General features: G+C 41.4%; 1 protein-coding gene across 1 annotated transcript in view; it reads right to left on the reverse strand.

Moving 5' to 3' along the window:
- Positions 1 to 15,368, reverse strand: part of LOC146208308 (uncharacterized) — a 182,586-nt gene that overhangs the window by 121,527 nt on the left and 45,691 nt on the right. Inside the window, exons 33-49 of the mRNA XM_084578330.1 lie at positions 14,644 to 14,775; positions 13,241 to 13,446; positions 12,285 to 12,394; positions 11,863 to 11,980; positions 10,968 to 11,102; positions 10,763 to 10,879; positions 9,905 to 10,037; positions 9,138 to 9,173; positions 8,954 to 9,016; positions 8,494 to 8,622; positions 6,680 to 6,879; positions 5,122 to 5,228; positions 3,336 to 3,444; positions 3,079 to 3,243; positions 718 to 831; positions 156 to 288; positions 38 to 79 (exon numbers count right to left, since the gene is read on the reverse strand). Of these exons, the coding sequence (XP_084434456.1) occupies positions 38 to 79; positions 156 to 288; positions 718 to 831; positions 3,079 to 3,243; positions 3,336 to 3,444; positions 5,122 to 5,228; positions 6,680 to 6,879; positions 8,494 to 8,622; positions 8,954 to 9,016; positions 9,138 to 9,173; positions 9,905 to 10,037; positions 10,763 to 10,879; positions 10,968 to 11,102; positions 11,863 to 11,980; positions 12,285 to 12,394; positions 13,241 to 13,446; positions 14,644 to 14,775 (2,049 nt within the window). The remainder of the gene's footprint in view (positions 1 to 37; positions 80 to 155; positions 289 to 717; positions 832 to 3,078; positions 3,244 to 3,335; positions 3,445 to 5,121; positions 5,229 to 6,679; positions 6,880 to 8,493; positions 8,623 to 8,953; positions 9,017 to 9,137; positions 9,174 to 9,904; positions 10,038 to 10,762; positions 10,880 to 10,967; positions 11,103 to 11,862; positions 11,981 to 12,284; positions 12,395 to 13,240; positions 13,447 to 14,643; positions 14,776 to 15,368) is intronic.

A 15,368-nucleotide genomic window follows, 5' to 3' on the forward strand; every position in this document is an offset into this window, starting at 1 on the left:
CACCAATATTCCACTGTATATATACATACATACGCACCCTCAGTGTTGCCACTGCTTTCCTTGTGTCGTGAGCCAGCATCTGGGTGATAGAAAAATAAGTCCAAGGGCAGGTCAGGAAGCGCTGAAGTGCGACGCCAACTATCTGTCACACCTACCCAGGGTATATCGAATGGCAGCAATGCGCGAGAAAGCTGTTCTATTCTCGCAAACTCCTTCAGTATCCTCGTACTCGGCATGGAAGGCCGCCACACATGGAGGAGAGTGCAGCAGCTTTTTGAGAAACTCCACCTGAAAAAAAAAAAAAAAAAAAAAGAAAGAAAGAAAGAAAAAAAAAACAAGGTAAAGCGACCCTCCAAAGTAACAAAAAAACTTTACCAGCTGATTGGTCCTAATGATATGGTAATGCCAGCAACGATGAAAAGAAAAAAAAATTACTTGAAGAAAGGCAGCTTCCACACTGAGAGAAAAACTCAAAGTAACTCCAAACGTCTTTGTGACGCATTGCGTGATGCATAGACAACCTCCTCAATTTCTTTCCTCATTTTGTCAGCAAAATTTTCCTTCTCATATCTTATGGTCAACCTTACACATATGCTTTTCGTATAAATATGCGTCCCAGGAAACAAACCAGGAAACGCCCATGTCCCCAAACTGCGACGCACCTCAGTCGTCTTTCCATGTTTCTGTGCCCCAGTCGAAATTTCTGCGGGTACATACCTTCATCTCCAAAGTTCCCTCATTCTCAAATGTCTGCACGTGTGTTGAATTTTGCTTGTAACATGATAGAGTGCTGTCGTACAAGATATCTCGACCACTGTGCGACGGGCAGACCTGCAGAAAGGCATGCAGGGTTCAGGCGTAAAATAACAATAATTATATCCGATGAAATTAAAGTGAAGTTGGTCAGGAGATGATGCTAAGCTTAGTAAAGACTGGAGCTGACTCTGTGGCGGGACATCCCTCTGTTTGATGAGGCCAGTGTTTCAGCAAACAACACAATGAAACATTTCTTATAGGGGTGTGCGAATATTGAAATTTGTGAATGCGAATCGAATGTGAACATGAAAAAAAAATGCATTCCAATACCGAATATCTAGTCAGCGAAAATAAAAACGTTGGAAAATTAAAAGTTTGTTAACATTGCTAGCCTTCCTTATTTCAGAGTTCACATGTATTTGCAAATAAAACTAAATGAATTGCCCCGAAGAGTATACCCTAGTGAAAAACTATAAATTTTATACAAAATTTTACAGGAAGGGCCAGCATTAATCCGGGCAGAGGTGTCATACTGCTGCAAAATTAAACAAATCGCAAACAAGTGCATACCCTACTGAAAAAATTCAGTATAAATTTTATGCACGATTCCGTACACAGTTTTTTGTACAAAAGGTACCCCCATGAAACCGGGTGGAGGTGTCATATTCCTGCTGAATAACGTTACATTTCATTATTTCGGCCTTGAAGAGACCAGAAAGAAATGTCCAAATGAACTGAACGCTTAGATTCTTGAATCGTGGTATCGAAAAAGACTATCAAAAACTGTTAATCACTAACTGTATCTGATGGACACCTCCACGATGTTCATCTGCATTTTTTTTATTCGAGAAGTTTGCCACAAGGCAAGTTGAGAAAGGAGGAATGGAATGTAGGAGATAGAAAGTTAAAAGAAGGAGTGAAGTCCAGTTTCACTAAGGTAGTCGCAGAGGTTAGTGGTTAAATGGTTGTCCGTTGTCCACTTCTCATAATCACAATCGCGGTTCCACTGCACTTCAGATTAAACTAAAGTGAGAATGATGTTTCGTTAAGTGCTTCACTTTGCCCATACTGTAGGGAAGGCCTCTCTCGCAAACGTTCACAAAAGATAAGGTCCACCTTCATAAAACCACCCGACCGCATTTCGAGGATGCTTCACCCGAAGGTTGCAGGCTTGCATCACAACCCTCAGCCTGAAGTCATCGCTCCAGAAGTCATGCGTACATGAGAAGCAAGCCAGCTTTAATAACCAATACGCATTTTTCCCAAGGCCACTATGCGCATGCGCACCTCTCCCCCTGGTTGAAAACAAGCCACCAGTCCCCCTGCACATGCCCAGTTCTTGGCCTACGTGATCGGCGCAGCCTGAGCTGATCTCGAGGTCATGTGCAGTTCATATCGTAACGGGCATATGCGACAGATGGCGGTGGCTGTCAAGAGCCCAACATTTCGCAGGTGGCTGCGTCTCATAAGGACAATTTCAATCAGTAGCAGACGAATTTTCAACCACTCCCAGAAGGCACCACATTTTGTGAACAAGGTGGATTGGAGAGGTCTGCTGAAGCCAGCCTCCCTGAGTTGGTCTTAGTACCAGTGGCGGAAACGTTTATGAAGAAGATGAAGGCTGGTGCGAGCAGGAATGAAGGCCTGTTGTGGTTTCATACATCCACAAAGTTACGGCTTAAAAAAGTGGCAAACCAGTTTACATACCAGTGGTATTTTCTGCCCCTCCACAAGCTTGCCTAGCTAAACCGTCGCATAACGTGTGAAAGCCAAAAAGTCAGCTGTCAGAAGAGGCATTGCCAGCAGTTCGTTAAGAGTGCCACTGTTTATGAAATTCCACTAGCCTGTGGAAAATCGTATATTGGATCGACAGGGTATTGCATGAATGACCGGCTTAAGACACATAAAAGATATTAAACACAATGAGGGTGAGCGACTTGTATTGCATTGTGGGGCTTGCATCAATTGTATACCAATTCGTATTGGTATACCATGTATACTAATACAAATCGAATAGCAAAAATAGAATAGCAAACACATTCGATTCTTATTCGAAATTTCAAATATTCACACACACACCTATTTTTTTCTTTCACTCAGTATATCAGTGCATTAACACAAGACATTACTCAATGAAATAACTGCTCTACTATCCATTACAAGTTATTTTATCTAAAAATGGAAATCGATGCAATCTGTTTGCAGAAACACCTAAACTAAATGCAGTGGGATCAGTTCTACCAAACGCAAAGACATTTTCAATACAAACAGATCTAAATAAATCAGTAATTACTATTACTTTAGATTCTGCCAATGACTCACCTCAGAGTAACTGGTCATCGCCTCCCGTACACACTGGCTGCCTAACCGGAACTTCTTTTGCGTACTGAGAGTGAACGTGAGGACGGCCAAATTCATGGACAGACACAATTCTGTTGTAACGTTCAGTTGGCTGGTAACTGCGTTTATGATCTCGGCATTTTCAACCTGCAAACGGGTTTTTAGAGATTAAAGTGCAGGTCACTAACCAAAGCCCTGCTATTATTTCATTCACGGGTTCGAAGGCAGTCGTATCTTACCATTCCAGGCATTGCACTCATGACTTTCGATGAACTCGATGGGTGCATTACATGACATGGCCCACTGCCTGGTTGGTAATGATTCATAAATATTACCATGTCCACATCCCTAGAACAGGTATCAATAAAAGTGTTAAAAAAAAGCTAATCTCAATTGTCGTGCAACGAATTGAAAGCTTAAGTCCCTTCATATTACATGTTTTCTACTGGTTCTATACCAATTTTCAAACCCATGCAAGACCTTTTTCTATATTGACGGCAAGTTGAAGAGGCATTATTTTTATTAGAGTAAGTGAATGACTGAGCGAGTGAAAGAGCGACTGCAACTAGGATAAATGAATCATCAAAGGACAATTACAAAGAAACTCAGTAAAGAAGCTTAATATTTTTATTGCTGTCTTAAAACACATGATATAATATACTAATGAAAGCACAGCCACAACATTCACTTCTATTCCTCCCTGTTTTTTCAGCCCGGTTGACGCGACACCTGTTTTGCCCTGCAGTGTGTAACACGTGGATCGTACATTATCTTTCCTTTCACCAGTTAGAATAACATTCAACAGGTCCCATTTATGTATCAAATTTTTGTCTTCCCAAAAGGTGTTTGTACACAATAGAAAATGCCTTGTGGAAGAACGCATTGGTCTGGGACATATATAGGTCCTCAAGCACACAGTACGAAATATGGAAGGCATTTTTCTTTTTGTCTCACAACACCAACGCCAGCGATTTGCAGTTGCCAAACAGTGCAAAGTAGAATACGGTGCATCATTACTATTGGCTAGTTTTCAGCAGCACAGTTCTGACTGCTAACACACTGAAAAGTGTGTCGACCATTGGGGGTCGGTAGGCCTAGCTTGCTCCATTCACATAGAAGCTGGGTGCTCTAACTAGCCACAGGCTATCATAAGAGGCCTAATATTGCTACTGTAACTATACAAACACAATAATCCATTGTTAAGATTAGGGTGCAGCTGGCTTTCGCAATGCCTTCGGCAGTGAAGAGAGTAGCCTGCCAGGTGAAAGCCGCTGGTAGCCTTCACTCAGCTAGGTTAGCTTTACCACATGACAGAAATTGTGGAGAACACTGGCTACCCCGCATGGGAGAAGCACTGCATGACGCAACACTACTCCAAGTGACACACCATGCTTGAATGCTGAAGCATTACTGCCCGCATTCTTGGATTTCCCTGTGGTGGCAACTACTAGAAAAAAAGCTCACTGTCAAAGGTTTTCGAACCCAAGTCAAGGCAAAGAGATCAGTTTTACTAGTCATCGAACCATCTCAGTAGCCTGTTTCTACACGTGCGTAAGCCGCCAGTCTTTCACGCTGTACTTTGGACATTGTCACCTGCATCTTATCTGACAAAGTTGTGCTAAAGGGCTCAATTAGGCTCAATTATCCTAATAAAAGTGTAAAGCACTAGTAGTTGAATGCTTTACTAAACATAAAGATATGGAAACGCAAAGCTAAATGAGCGCTAAGTAATGTTCCTGCATGTATGTCTGAGCTTAGTCAACCTACACTGGCGCTTAATTTTATGCCACGCAGTTTTACGACGCCTTCTCAAGGCTAGTGTAGCCAACTAGGGCGCAAGGCTGCATACTCTGACTGTTCATATAATTAGTAATTCTATATATCCAGAACTGATTGAAGAAAAAAACTATGCGCTTTTCCGCAGGAACCCACTCACACATATTTTGACAACACCACCTCAGCGCATCACGGTATGCAAATCCCAGGCATGATTGTTAACCGTTGCAGTTTAAGAAGGAAACTTACTCTTTCTGGAGAAAAAGTAAGTCGTTAATTTTTTTCTGTGGCGGTATCCCGAGAATGACAGAGACTTTTCCGAGGTCCTCAGTCATTTTGAAACTTTTTCGCAGTTCCTGCATGATGGAAGCAAAATGGCAATGTGGACAATAGTGGAGTCAGCCATAGTGTATTAGGCAGAGCAAACACTAACAACATCAATAATAAGACTTGATGGCATGTCAGACCAGTGAACATGACAGTTTTACTTAGCTGTGTCTGCGAGATGCAGTACCACAGTCAGCTGTGTCTTAGTGAATGTTATTTCTCTCTTTTTGTTGCTCAGATTTAACCCAGTCACTTCCCTTAGCAATTCATGAGATGAACATTAATTTTGAAGTTCTCCTAATCTTCAAGCTTCATTTCCAGTGGTGAACAATGTTCTATACTCTTCTTTTTTGAGTGATACTAGAAAGGTGCAGCTATGATTTGAGAGTGCTTGTCAAATGTACACAACCCCATTTTATTCTTCGGGCAATTTTTTTTGTGGTCTAGGTTTGCAATTGATTAGTTGACCAACTAAGGTACTTCCTTGCTATTTCTGATAACTACCTTTCATAGCAATCATAATATTGCATCTTTCATATAGAGTAAATGCCGTATATACTCAAGTAATGAGCACAACTTTTCTCAAGTAAATGGGATATCAGTTTGGAAGGAGAGTTCATTACGTGGAGAAAACGTTGAGGTACTTGTAGGTGTCAAAATTTAATATATGTTTGCCGTCTACTTACAATCTATACATCATTCAATCATCAAGGAAAGCATGCGGTCAGCTATGATCATGACGTCAGTTTTTAGCATTCTTCACTTCAAACAGTTTTTGCTGCTGTCAAGCGTTCCAACGCTTTTGTAGCAATGGATAGTGCCCGTTCTCCTGAAATTGCACATTCACTGAATCCAAAGCCAAGGTTACAGTTAGCACTTATAACCACAACTTGAGCATAATGAACGATTACAAATCCAGATATCAATGAGTTTATATGAAAATGCTACAAATGCATTGAGTGCTGTGTGACCAATTTCCTGTAAAAAACAAAAAATATGTGCTAGGCCTCTGTTCAGCCTTGTCACCTTGCTGTTTTATTTTTACCCCCAAAGACAAGCCTGTCATATCGTATCGAAAATAGTTATTGTTCGAACGTCCAATGCTAGAGTCAGACCAGAGGATTCCAACAAGAAAATCAGAACAATAAAATGGAGTTCTTTCTAAGATTGCACTTCAATCTTAACAATATAAAAACCAAAATGTGCCAAAGCCCAGTTTCCATAGTACTAAACATCAGGTCTTGTTGTTCAGATATATTATTGGTAGTAATGCATGACTGAGTGGACTCTTTCCAGTCCTTAGACAAATTACAATTTTCTGAAAGTCTTCTTTCTGAAATAAAAATACACCCCTTTAAGTAAAGTAGTGCCAGTCCCAAAGTCAGCCTACGTGTACCAAGACCAGCCTAATTGAGCTCCCAATATCACTAATATATGCTTCATGCCATGTGACACTGCCGAAAAGAATCGTCACACAGACCTTGAGAACTGTGAATATGTCTTGGCGAGGCCACTTGTTGGTCAGGAGAGCCAGGGTGTTGAAGCCCTTCACACGGAGCCAGGCCGTGCTTTCCAGTGCAAAATCTCTCGTCTTGTTGTTTCCAAGGACGTTTGGAGCCACTCCAGCCCCTATCAGACTTGTGTGTTTAGCAAGTGTCGAAAAGTGGTGCAGAGAGTCAGCTATGGGAGACGAGAGAATTATGCCACGGAAGTTTTACGTGCGTCCGGCCACAAAGTTTCAAGGACAGCCTCGTTCAAGCTGAATGATAACTCACATGAATCAGTGCCTAGCCAAGTAGCGCAGTTTTTTTAGCGCAATTCCCTTTTTTAAGTAGCCAAGTAAAGATGCAAGACAAATTCAGTTTGTACAGTCCAGGACAAAAGTTTGTGGGACACGGATTTGTGGAATAATATTTATTTCTTTGTTGCCTCGCTAGTTTGTCTTGATATTTTTTCTCGTAACGGGGCGTGCATATCCCCTCGTGATTCAGCACATTTCTTTTACCATACTTGGCCGACCACACAGAAATGAATATTTTTACATAAACTCATATCCCGCAAACTTTTTTCCCTGACAGTACAGGATATATTTTTGGAATACTGTCAAACCTATCAAAATGCAGCCTCAACAATCATATTTTGTTTGACAAAAGTTAGATGCAACCTAAACAGTGCCAAAACTACTAATATTGTGAGTAATAAAGATTAATGCAAGCCGCACTGGATCATTAAGGGTAAATATGGGTTCGTTATTACCGCTACTGTTCGAAATTTTGCACCCGTCCTTCAGAGTTATAACTGCTATCCTAGTAGCCTTCCTTTTCCAATCCAATACAGTATTCAACCAGAATCAAACGCAAACACTTGCTACAAACAAAGCATAATCAAAGCAAATTTTCCTGTGGTTGCATGGCATTTTCATAATTTAGTACTAATTACTGAGGCAGATGTGCACTTTTGCTTTTGCATTTAAGCCCTCTGCTTTTCTATTCTTGCATCCTCAGCTGCGGTGTAGGTGAGCATGTGCACATGATTGGTTTTAGACTGCAGTTCCCGCTGAATTTCAAATGAATGCTCATATTTAGCTAGCCCATTAGTATGTCGAATTTTAAAGCACGGAAGCAACACATGAAGTTTGCAAGGTACACAGGAAAATCAAGGTGTGGCAGTAGCCCCGGATTTATTTCGGCCAACTGAAGTACTATGGCATCGCAAAGAACAAGGGCATGCACTTCAACCCCCCTTCCATGAAGACGTGACTGCCATGGCCTAGATCATCTGATCTTGTTACTTGATACCAGAAGCCGAACATTGTGGCCAGTGAGCCACCACGATGAAAAATTTTGCCCCTTCCTTCAGTGTTATAACTGCCATCCAAACGGGTTTACTTTTTACTCTATCAAAACTACCAAACCTTCTGCATACCTAGAGTGCTACACACCTAACAAATTAATTGACTTCATATTTGGATCTAGCCACTAGTACCGCCAAATAGAGAATTAGGCAACTGAAACCAGTAAACCATCACATATTTTTAATAACCACTCTGAAAAAAATGCAGAACAGAAGCAGGTGATACACATTAATGCAACATCCACTTAAAGCTATGCTACATCCATGTGACAAATGGCGTAAAATGCACGCAGTCAACTCAACTCGAAATGCTGGCAACAGAATTGACGGCCTACTGCGAAGTGTTTTCGTGCAAAGCAGTTTGAATGTAATAGGTCGGTCCTCTCTAAACATGCACTACATCCCTGTCTCCTTGCGAGATAAGAGAAGCATCACACACACCATCCTTGGCGATGAGGGTTTTCTTGGCTTCATCATACAGGACGCTGGTGTAGATGGCGACCGAACAGAAGCCTTCGGGTGGCAGCACCCCTTCAGAGATGGTACCACCAAACACACACACCAGAGATCCTAGAACAGCGCCAGTCCCCCATGAGAACACCAGTAGAAAACTCTCATTAAAACAAAACAAACAATTCCGCCTATGCTAAGTCATACACGGAGAGGAAAAAAAGGAAAAGTATCGAATCAAATAGTCTCAACCTGTGGTTATGACTACGCAACTGTCCACCCTTTCGCAATGCGCAAAACAGAGAGAAAGTGTTAACCTAAAATTGCATGAAGGCAGCATAGCAGTTAAAACAAATGGCAAGACTGCTTGCTGCCAGAAAATGTAAGTTATCCACTGCAGAATTCCAAAACAGACCAATATTTTCTCAACCTCTAGCAGAAGGTTGCTTACCTCCTGTTCGTCTTCCTTTGTATGGTCCGCCTGTAAATCTGTTTCTCTTCAAACTGTCCTTGTCTGGAACAAGCATACATTACATAAACTCACTTCTGAGGTAAAAGCTTGGGAATCTGCTTAATTTTCACTGTAGGCAGGACTAGTAGTGTAGACAAACAGCGCATAGCAAGGAAATGCACACCTGGTTGGATGCCTTCTGTCCCTTCAGTGCTGTATCCTGAAAGAGGCAATGCATTGAGTGCATTTGTGTCAAAGGCAAAGAATACCAGTAATGTAGGAAAGGAATTAATTAGGGCAGTATATCATTACTATATGAATGAGCTAGTATTAAAGAACATTACAGTGGATGACTGAGAAATACTCAAAATGCTTTTCAGAAATGTCAAGTATGAAGATTTCACCAAAATCGGAAATCTGCTAAAAGTGAAAACGGCGCTCAAACGTCACATACTCTAGGCAACCCGCCATACACTTTTCTGCAGTGCTGATGGTGAAAAGATTAAGACACACAAATGAATTGGTTGTTTCTCAGGCTAAGCGTAAAGAATAATGCTCAAGGCATAATTAAAATGATACACATATACATACATACATACATACATACATACATGAACTTTATTGCGAGAAATATACATGCAAAAAATATCGGGTGCCCGCAGAAGCGCAAGCGCTTGTGGGCGGGCAACGGCAGTCACAGCGGTATGCATTCAATATAAAAACGCTGATAGTACACAGTCAGTCAAAAAAGAAAAACAAACAAAAACTGCATAATAAAATGCAATGCAAAAGGAAACACGAGAAGTATGAAAAACAAGCCCCCAGCTATAGCATGCGGTTTTGAGACATCCCATTCGAAGTGCCGAGAGGCTCAACTATTTTATGAACGCTAATAATATACTTAGCAGGTGAATACATGAATACATAATGCCATTACGGACGAAGACTCACCAGCTGCCTTGCCCAGTGCTTTAAGACGCGCGAAGCTCTCCTTATGCACGCTGCAAGGAACTGTGTCTCGGTCATAATCAACGTTGAAGACAGCCCAGCAGCTCTTAGGATGGACAACTTCAATTTTTTTCACCTTGCCAAAAAGAGAAAAGGAGATGACAGCACACCTTAGCAGATATGAAATAAAGCAACAGCTGATCCAAAGCTTAGTGTGATCCCCCAAGGTACAACTAATGTGTGGAAAGGAAGAGCTAGCATACACACAAAGTAACAATAATGAGTATTACAGATCTACTTTATCTTGGTGAGTCTACTTCCCTAAATGTTAAAAACAGAGTTCCCATTTTAGGCTGCTGATCGATTCCCAATCATCTGATCTGCTAGACATCCTGGATATCCCAGGTGGTAGTCCAGGGTTCGAACCTCGGACGAAAATGAATTCTTCAACTAAGAAGCTGCTGTGAAAGTTGTATAGCTCTACTCTGTAGGCTTATGGCTGCTCTTTGGGTAATTACTCCCTTATTAAAGATTGCTATTTAATAGTCTGAAAGAAAAAATACTATGCCTTTCTTGCTAATTTCATTATGGCATGCCTAACTTGTAACTGTTTTCTTCATCAGGCTTCTATCTCTAACCTATGTAGGATAGATTAGTTAAATATTTAGAACATATAATCATGAAAATATTTGAACCTTTGGCTTCCCAGGCACTTTCCTTGGTCTTTATATAACCTCTAAACCCTGTACAATAAACCAGCGAGATTGCCAAAACAATGATATCTAGTGATGCCTCACAGGAGGTTCGGATTCCCTTGGCACTGAATGTGCATCAAAAATCCAATAATCCAGTGAGACTAACCTTGGCTTTTATCAACTCCTCTTCCTCAAATGTATCCCAGAGTCCTTCCTTGTGTCGGTGGGCACTCATGGAGTACAAGGCATCAGTAGACTCAGTCCATGGACTGCTGTCACAGTACTGCATGAAAAAGAAGGAGAGAAAGGAAGTAAGAAGTAGCACACTCTAGCACAACGTTTCTGGTTAGCCCTTAGCTATTGCCACTCACATTAGTTATCTCTCGAGACTTGGTGCAAGAGGAATCGGGACCCGGAGTGTCCACGTAATGGAACCGAAGGGTGGCCAAGTTGACCGAGAGGCACACTCGCCTGTCCACAAGTTTGATCCACTTTAACGCATTCATCTGTGAAAGAGAGAATTATGTGCGAGGCTACCTTGGAGCATGCTGCCTTGCACTGTCAAGCTCAGGAAAGGTGTCATTAGCAACTTACAGACAATGGGTGATATTTTTAGTGTACATACTTTGGAAGTCATTCAAAGGCAAGTAAGTGATGTCAGTAGTCCAATGCATTATGCTATTGTTTGGTTTGGTTTAGAAAGTCCGTCTCAAAGCAGCATCAGCTATGATGGACGCTGTAGTGGAGGGCTACAGTAATTTCAACCGCTGGGAACTACTTAATGTGGACTGATATCGCACAGTAAATAGCATGCGACTTGTGTTTCATTTCTACCAGAACAGGCCGCCATCGCCAAGGTTGAACTTACATTCTAAGGATTAGCAGTACAGTGTCTTAACCACTGAGCCATAGCGGCGGAGTACAATTTGTGAGGTATCAAAAACTGCATTAAGGAAGGTGACACATTTCATCTGAAGAATGTAGGTTGAAGAGTTTCCCTACTCAAGAAGCACAGTTCCAAAAACAAAGGGTAACATGCAACAATTTTTCCCCGCATATAGTACAGTACAGTTATATACAGTTATATATACAGTTATATACACTACAGAACCAAAGTTCCATTAGCATCATTGGTACATATAGACTGCACTGAGTAAAAAACAGCACACATTTAGATGCGTACAAATTCACGACCTATGACAACACATTTTCAATAAACAAACAAACTATTTAAGTAGCTACACCTGTACAAATAGAGCCACTCACCATAGGAACAGATTGCTGACATGTGTTATTACTTTCTTGAACAATAGATGGATATGCTGTACGGCAAAACTTCCAAAGGCGTCGAAAGTGTGTTTGCAAGATGACAATGTCAGCAGTCCTTGAAAGAACAAGGAAAAACAAGACTCAAACATCTTATGTCTATTTCTTCCGGTTACAAGCCATCTTATTGGCAAGCTGTTTGCAAAGTTAAGGCTACACCTAAAGCTTTGATGTATTCAGAGAAAGAACACTCCCAGAGCTTTTCCTCACTGACATTGTGAAAGATTCATGACTTGCTTGCACAGCATTTACCTCATTTAAATTCTGCAGTTCTATGCAAATTCAACCAGACAGCATGAGATTGTAGACGCAATGAACTGTCACCAATTACTCGTGTTCATTAATGCATACATTAGCCTTACCTTGTCAAAGGTGCCAGCCTAGCTGCAATCTCATTCGGCTTCTGGTCAAAATCTGGTATCTCCAAACCCAAGGCCAAGATTAGCTCCTTTTTCAATGACCTTCTGAACAGCTACATGCCACAAAACAAAACAAAAAAAAAAACAAAATTCTTCGTTAATTATTTTTATTTTTAAATTTCAGGCAGCAGTCAAATTTCAGCATGTCTCCAAATTTCCGAGGCACCATACATGTCAAGTGAAAAATATATATATATATATATATTAAGGAAGTAAAAAAAAGGCTTTTCTATGAAATGAGTTTCTCAGCATAAATGACAACGAAATTAAGAAATAAAGATATTTTTACCAATATTAATGCATCATTTCAACTACACCTGAAATTACCCTAGGGTGATTTCAGGGGTAGTTGAAAAAAAGAATATGAGCTCCAGCAGCAGGCGCAACGCGAGCACATGGCGCGAGATCGAGTTGTTGGCACGAAAGACTAGGATGGTCGCTTTTGCGAGGTCTCTCACGGGTCGTCTTCACTACTAGATACCTTTTTTTTAATCACTCCAGAGGGTCTAATTATGTACAACTATGAAGAACATTTAGACTTACAACTTTTTATCGACCTCACTATGAAAAATAACATTACAATGCCTCATTAGCAGTCCCACACTTTAAGCTGAACAAGGGCTTAACGTTGGCTGACAGCCAAAATGTAGCATGGGTGCTTTTAATAAAACAGATTAACAGTGCTCTTTTGCACTTCACACGCAAAACGAACAGACCGCACATGCTTGCATATGTGCATGTGTGTCTGTGTACGTGCACGTGAAACATTTGGCTATGCTGTGAGAGATGCTTCAAAAAGGAACGCTTTTTTTTTTTCCACACCAGATACCTGTTCAAGTCCTGCCGTTACCAGTGAAAGGCAACATCAAAGTGATCGTTCCCAATGCAAGGTTACCCACCTGCAATCGCTCGTTGAAGGTTGACAACAGGGGTGAGGGCAGATGCTGGTTGAGTACTGCAACGCCCTGTAACTGGAGCTTTGCGATAGATGCCGACAACTCCTGTGCATACTGTGTAAGGTTCCGCAATGGTAACTTTGAGACTTTTACTAAATACTGCCTCCTTTTGCCAAATTTTTCCTTGAGCAAGGTTATAGGGTCCTTGGCTGTAGTAGAAGGAAAAAGAAAGCATCACGCACAATAAACAAAGAAAAAAAATGCAGTACAAATATAATTAAAGCCCACTACCCCCATCTGGCAAGGCAAGCAACTGCCACTTCAAGGGATGAACAATGAGAGTGTTCTGTGTGTTACTAAACATTCTTCCGACAGGCAGCACATAAATATAAATCTGCACCTGACAGACACGCTGATGAGAAAAACGTGAATCCAAAGTGACGACGTGTGCATGGTACTCCCATCTTAGTTTCAGCAGACATCTTGCACGGTTTTCACCGATAGTCAAACAATGCATAATTTTAATATTAAAAAACTTTATAGGAAATGAATGCCGTGGATATTTGTTACTTTTACTCTCATAAATTCGCAGGTGTGAATAGCTCAAAATGATAGTGTGGATTTGCAGATACCAATTTAGGTCTACGACATCGGATGCTCATCAATTGCGATGTTGGTGAGCTCACATCCCCCATTCAAACAAGCGATTGTCCAAATTTCTTTCCTCAAGCCTGAACTACATGGAGTGCTGCTGCTCCTGCAATGGCTAAAATAATGATCCAGAGGCCCGCCGATGCTAGGTGATGATACAATTCAGCAGCGCAGTTTCATTTTTTTGCTGTCGGCACACTGTGATGTGTTGGCCATGTGTCAGTCAGCTAGTTGAGTTTCTGCTGTTTACTGGTGCATCAGCTTGTCTTATCTGCAGTTTTCATAGCAACAACAAATCGCCATTGCCTAGCTTGTAATCAAATAAATTTACTACAATCTGAAAGTTTCTGGGGAGCCATCCACAACATCAACCAATGGATAGTTCATTTCTGTCAGTCTGTTGAACTCCGAGACAACATGGTTTTATCTGCATCCGAACACAAACTTGAGATGTTTTGTCAGTGAACAGTAATAGAGATGAACATATAATCAGCAACAGTTATAAACTAAACAATGTAGCACGAACTCAGATTCGAAGTATATCACCAGATAAATGTAAGTCAGATCAGAAAAGAACATATAATCAGAGACGCCCTACTGGAACTGCCTATGCAGCAGGTGCTACAAGTGTGCCATTCTCACACACTTGAAAGCTAACTGCACAAGTGTGGCAGCCAATGGTTTACACTAGCTAGCTTATGCAGTACTAGTATACCTAAACAGAAACAGAATTGCTTACAGGTACAGTTACTTACTCATGCCAGTCTTGAAGTTCAAGTGTGCAATGTCAAGGACAAAGTGAGAGCAGTAGGTATCAGGAACATCAGCGATTTCACTCCACTGCTCACTCAAAATGCAAAGAAGTGGACGACTTGAGGCCGGCACACCTGCAAAAAGCAAAAGCAAGATTCCATCAACAGTGCTTCAGAGTTCGACTTGACCATTGGTCCAGGGAGCAGAGCCAATACATAGTGGAAGAGTTTGGCCTCTCTGTGATACTGACGCTCTTCTGCAGCCATGCCTCCCCCTCACAGTGACGTCAGTCACGAGGGAACCTTGAATTCTCCAATGAATATTCTCAGAGGGAGCACTGCGACAATGCAGGGAGGGATTGAAGAAGGGCACAGCATGAGTCAGTGTCTGGAATTTTGAGGGAGAGGAGGCAGCGGCCATTTTATGCGCCCCATCGTGGACACGCAGCCTGTGCTTAATTTCAGCGCTGGAATTTTAGTTGTTTTGCACAGCCAGTTGGTGAGAAAAGGGTTGCTGCTGTGCTGCAGGTTGCTCTAACCATAGCTCGAAAGGATTTAGATTGGCTCCCAAAAGAAAAGAAAAGACGATGTATTTGAATACCTAAAATCTGACGCGAAAAATGGACACTGAATCATCATGCTGCTCTTTGAGAGGTGAGAACCACTATTCATTACGGGAAGTTGATGTATGTAAGAGAATAGTCACCATACAACATGCAGTTTTTTGT

Source organism: Amblyomma maculatum, chromosome 1 (assembly GCF_055883805.1).
Source record: "Amblyomma maculatum isolate TAMU_Amacu chromosome 1, ASM5588380v1, whole genome shotgun sequence".
NCBI classification, from domain to species: Eukaryota; Metazoa; Arthropoda; class Arachnida; order Ixodida; family Ixodidae; genus Amblyomma; species Amblyomma maculatum.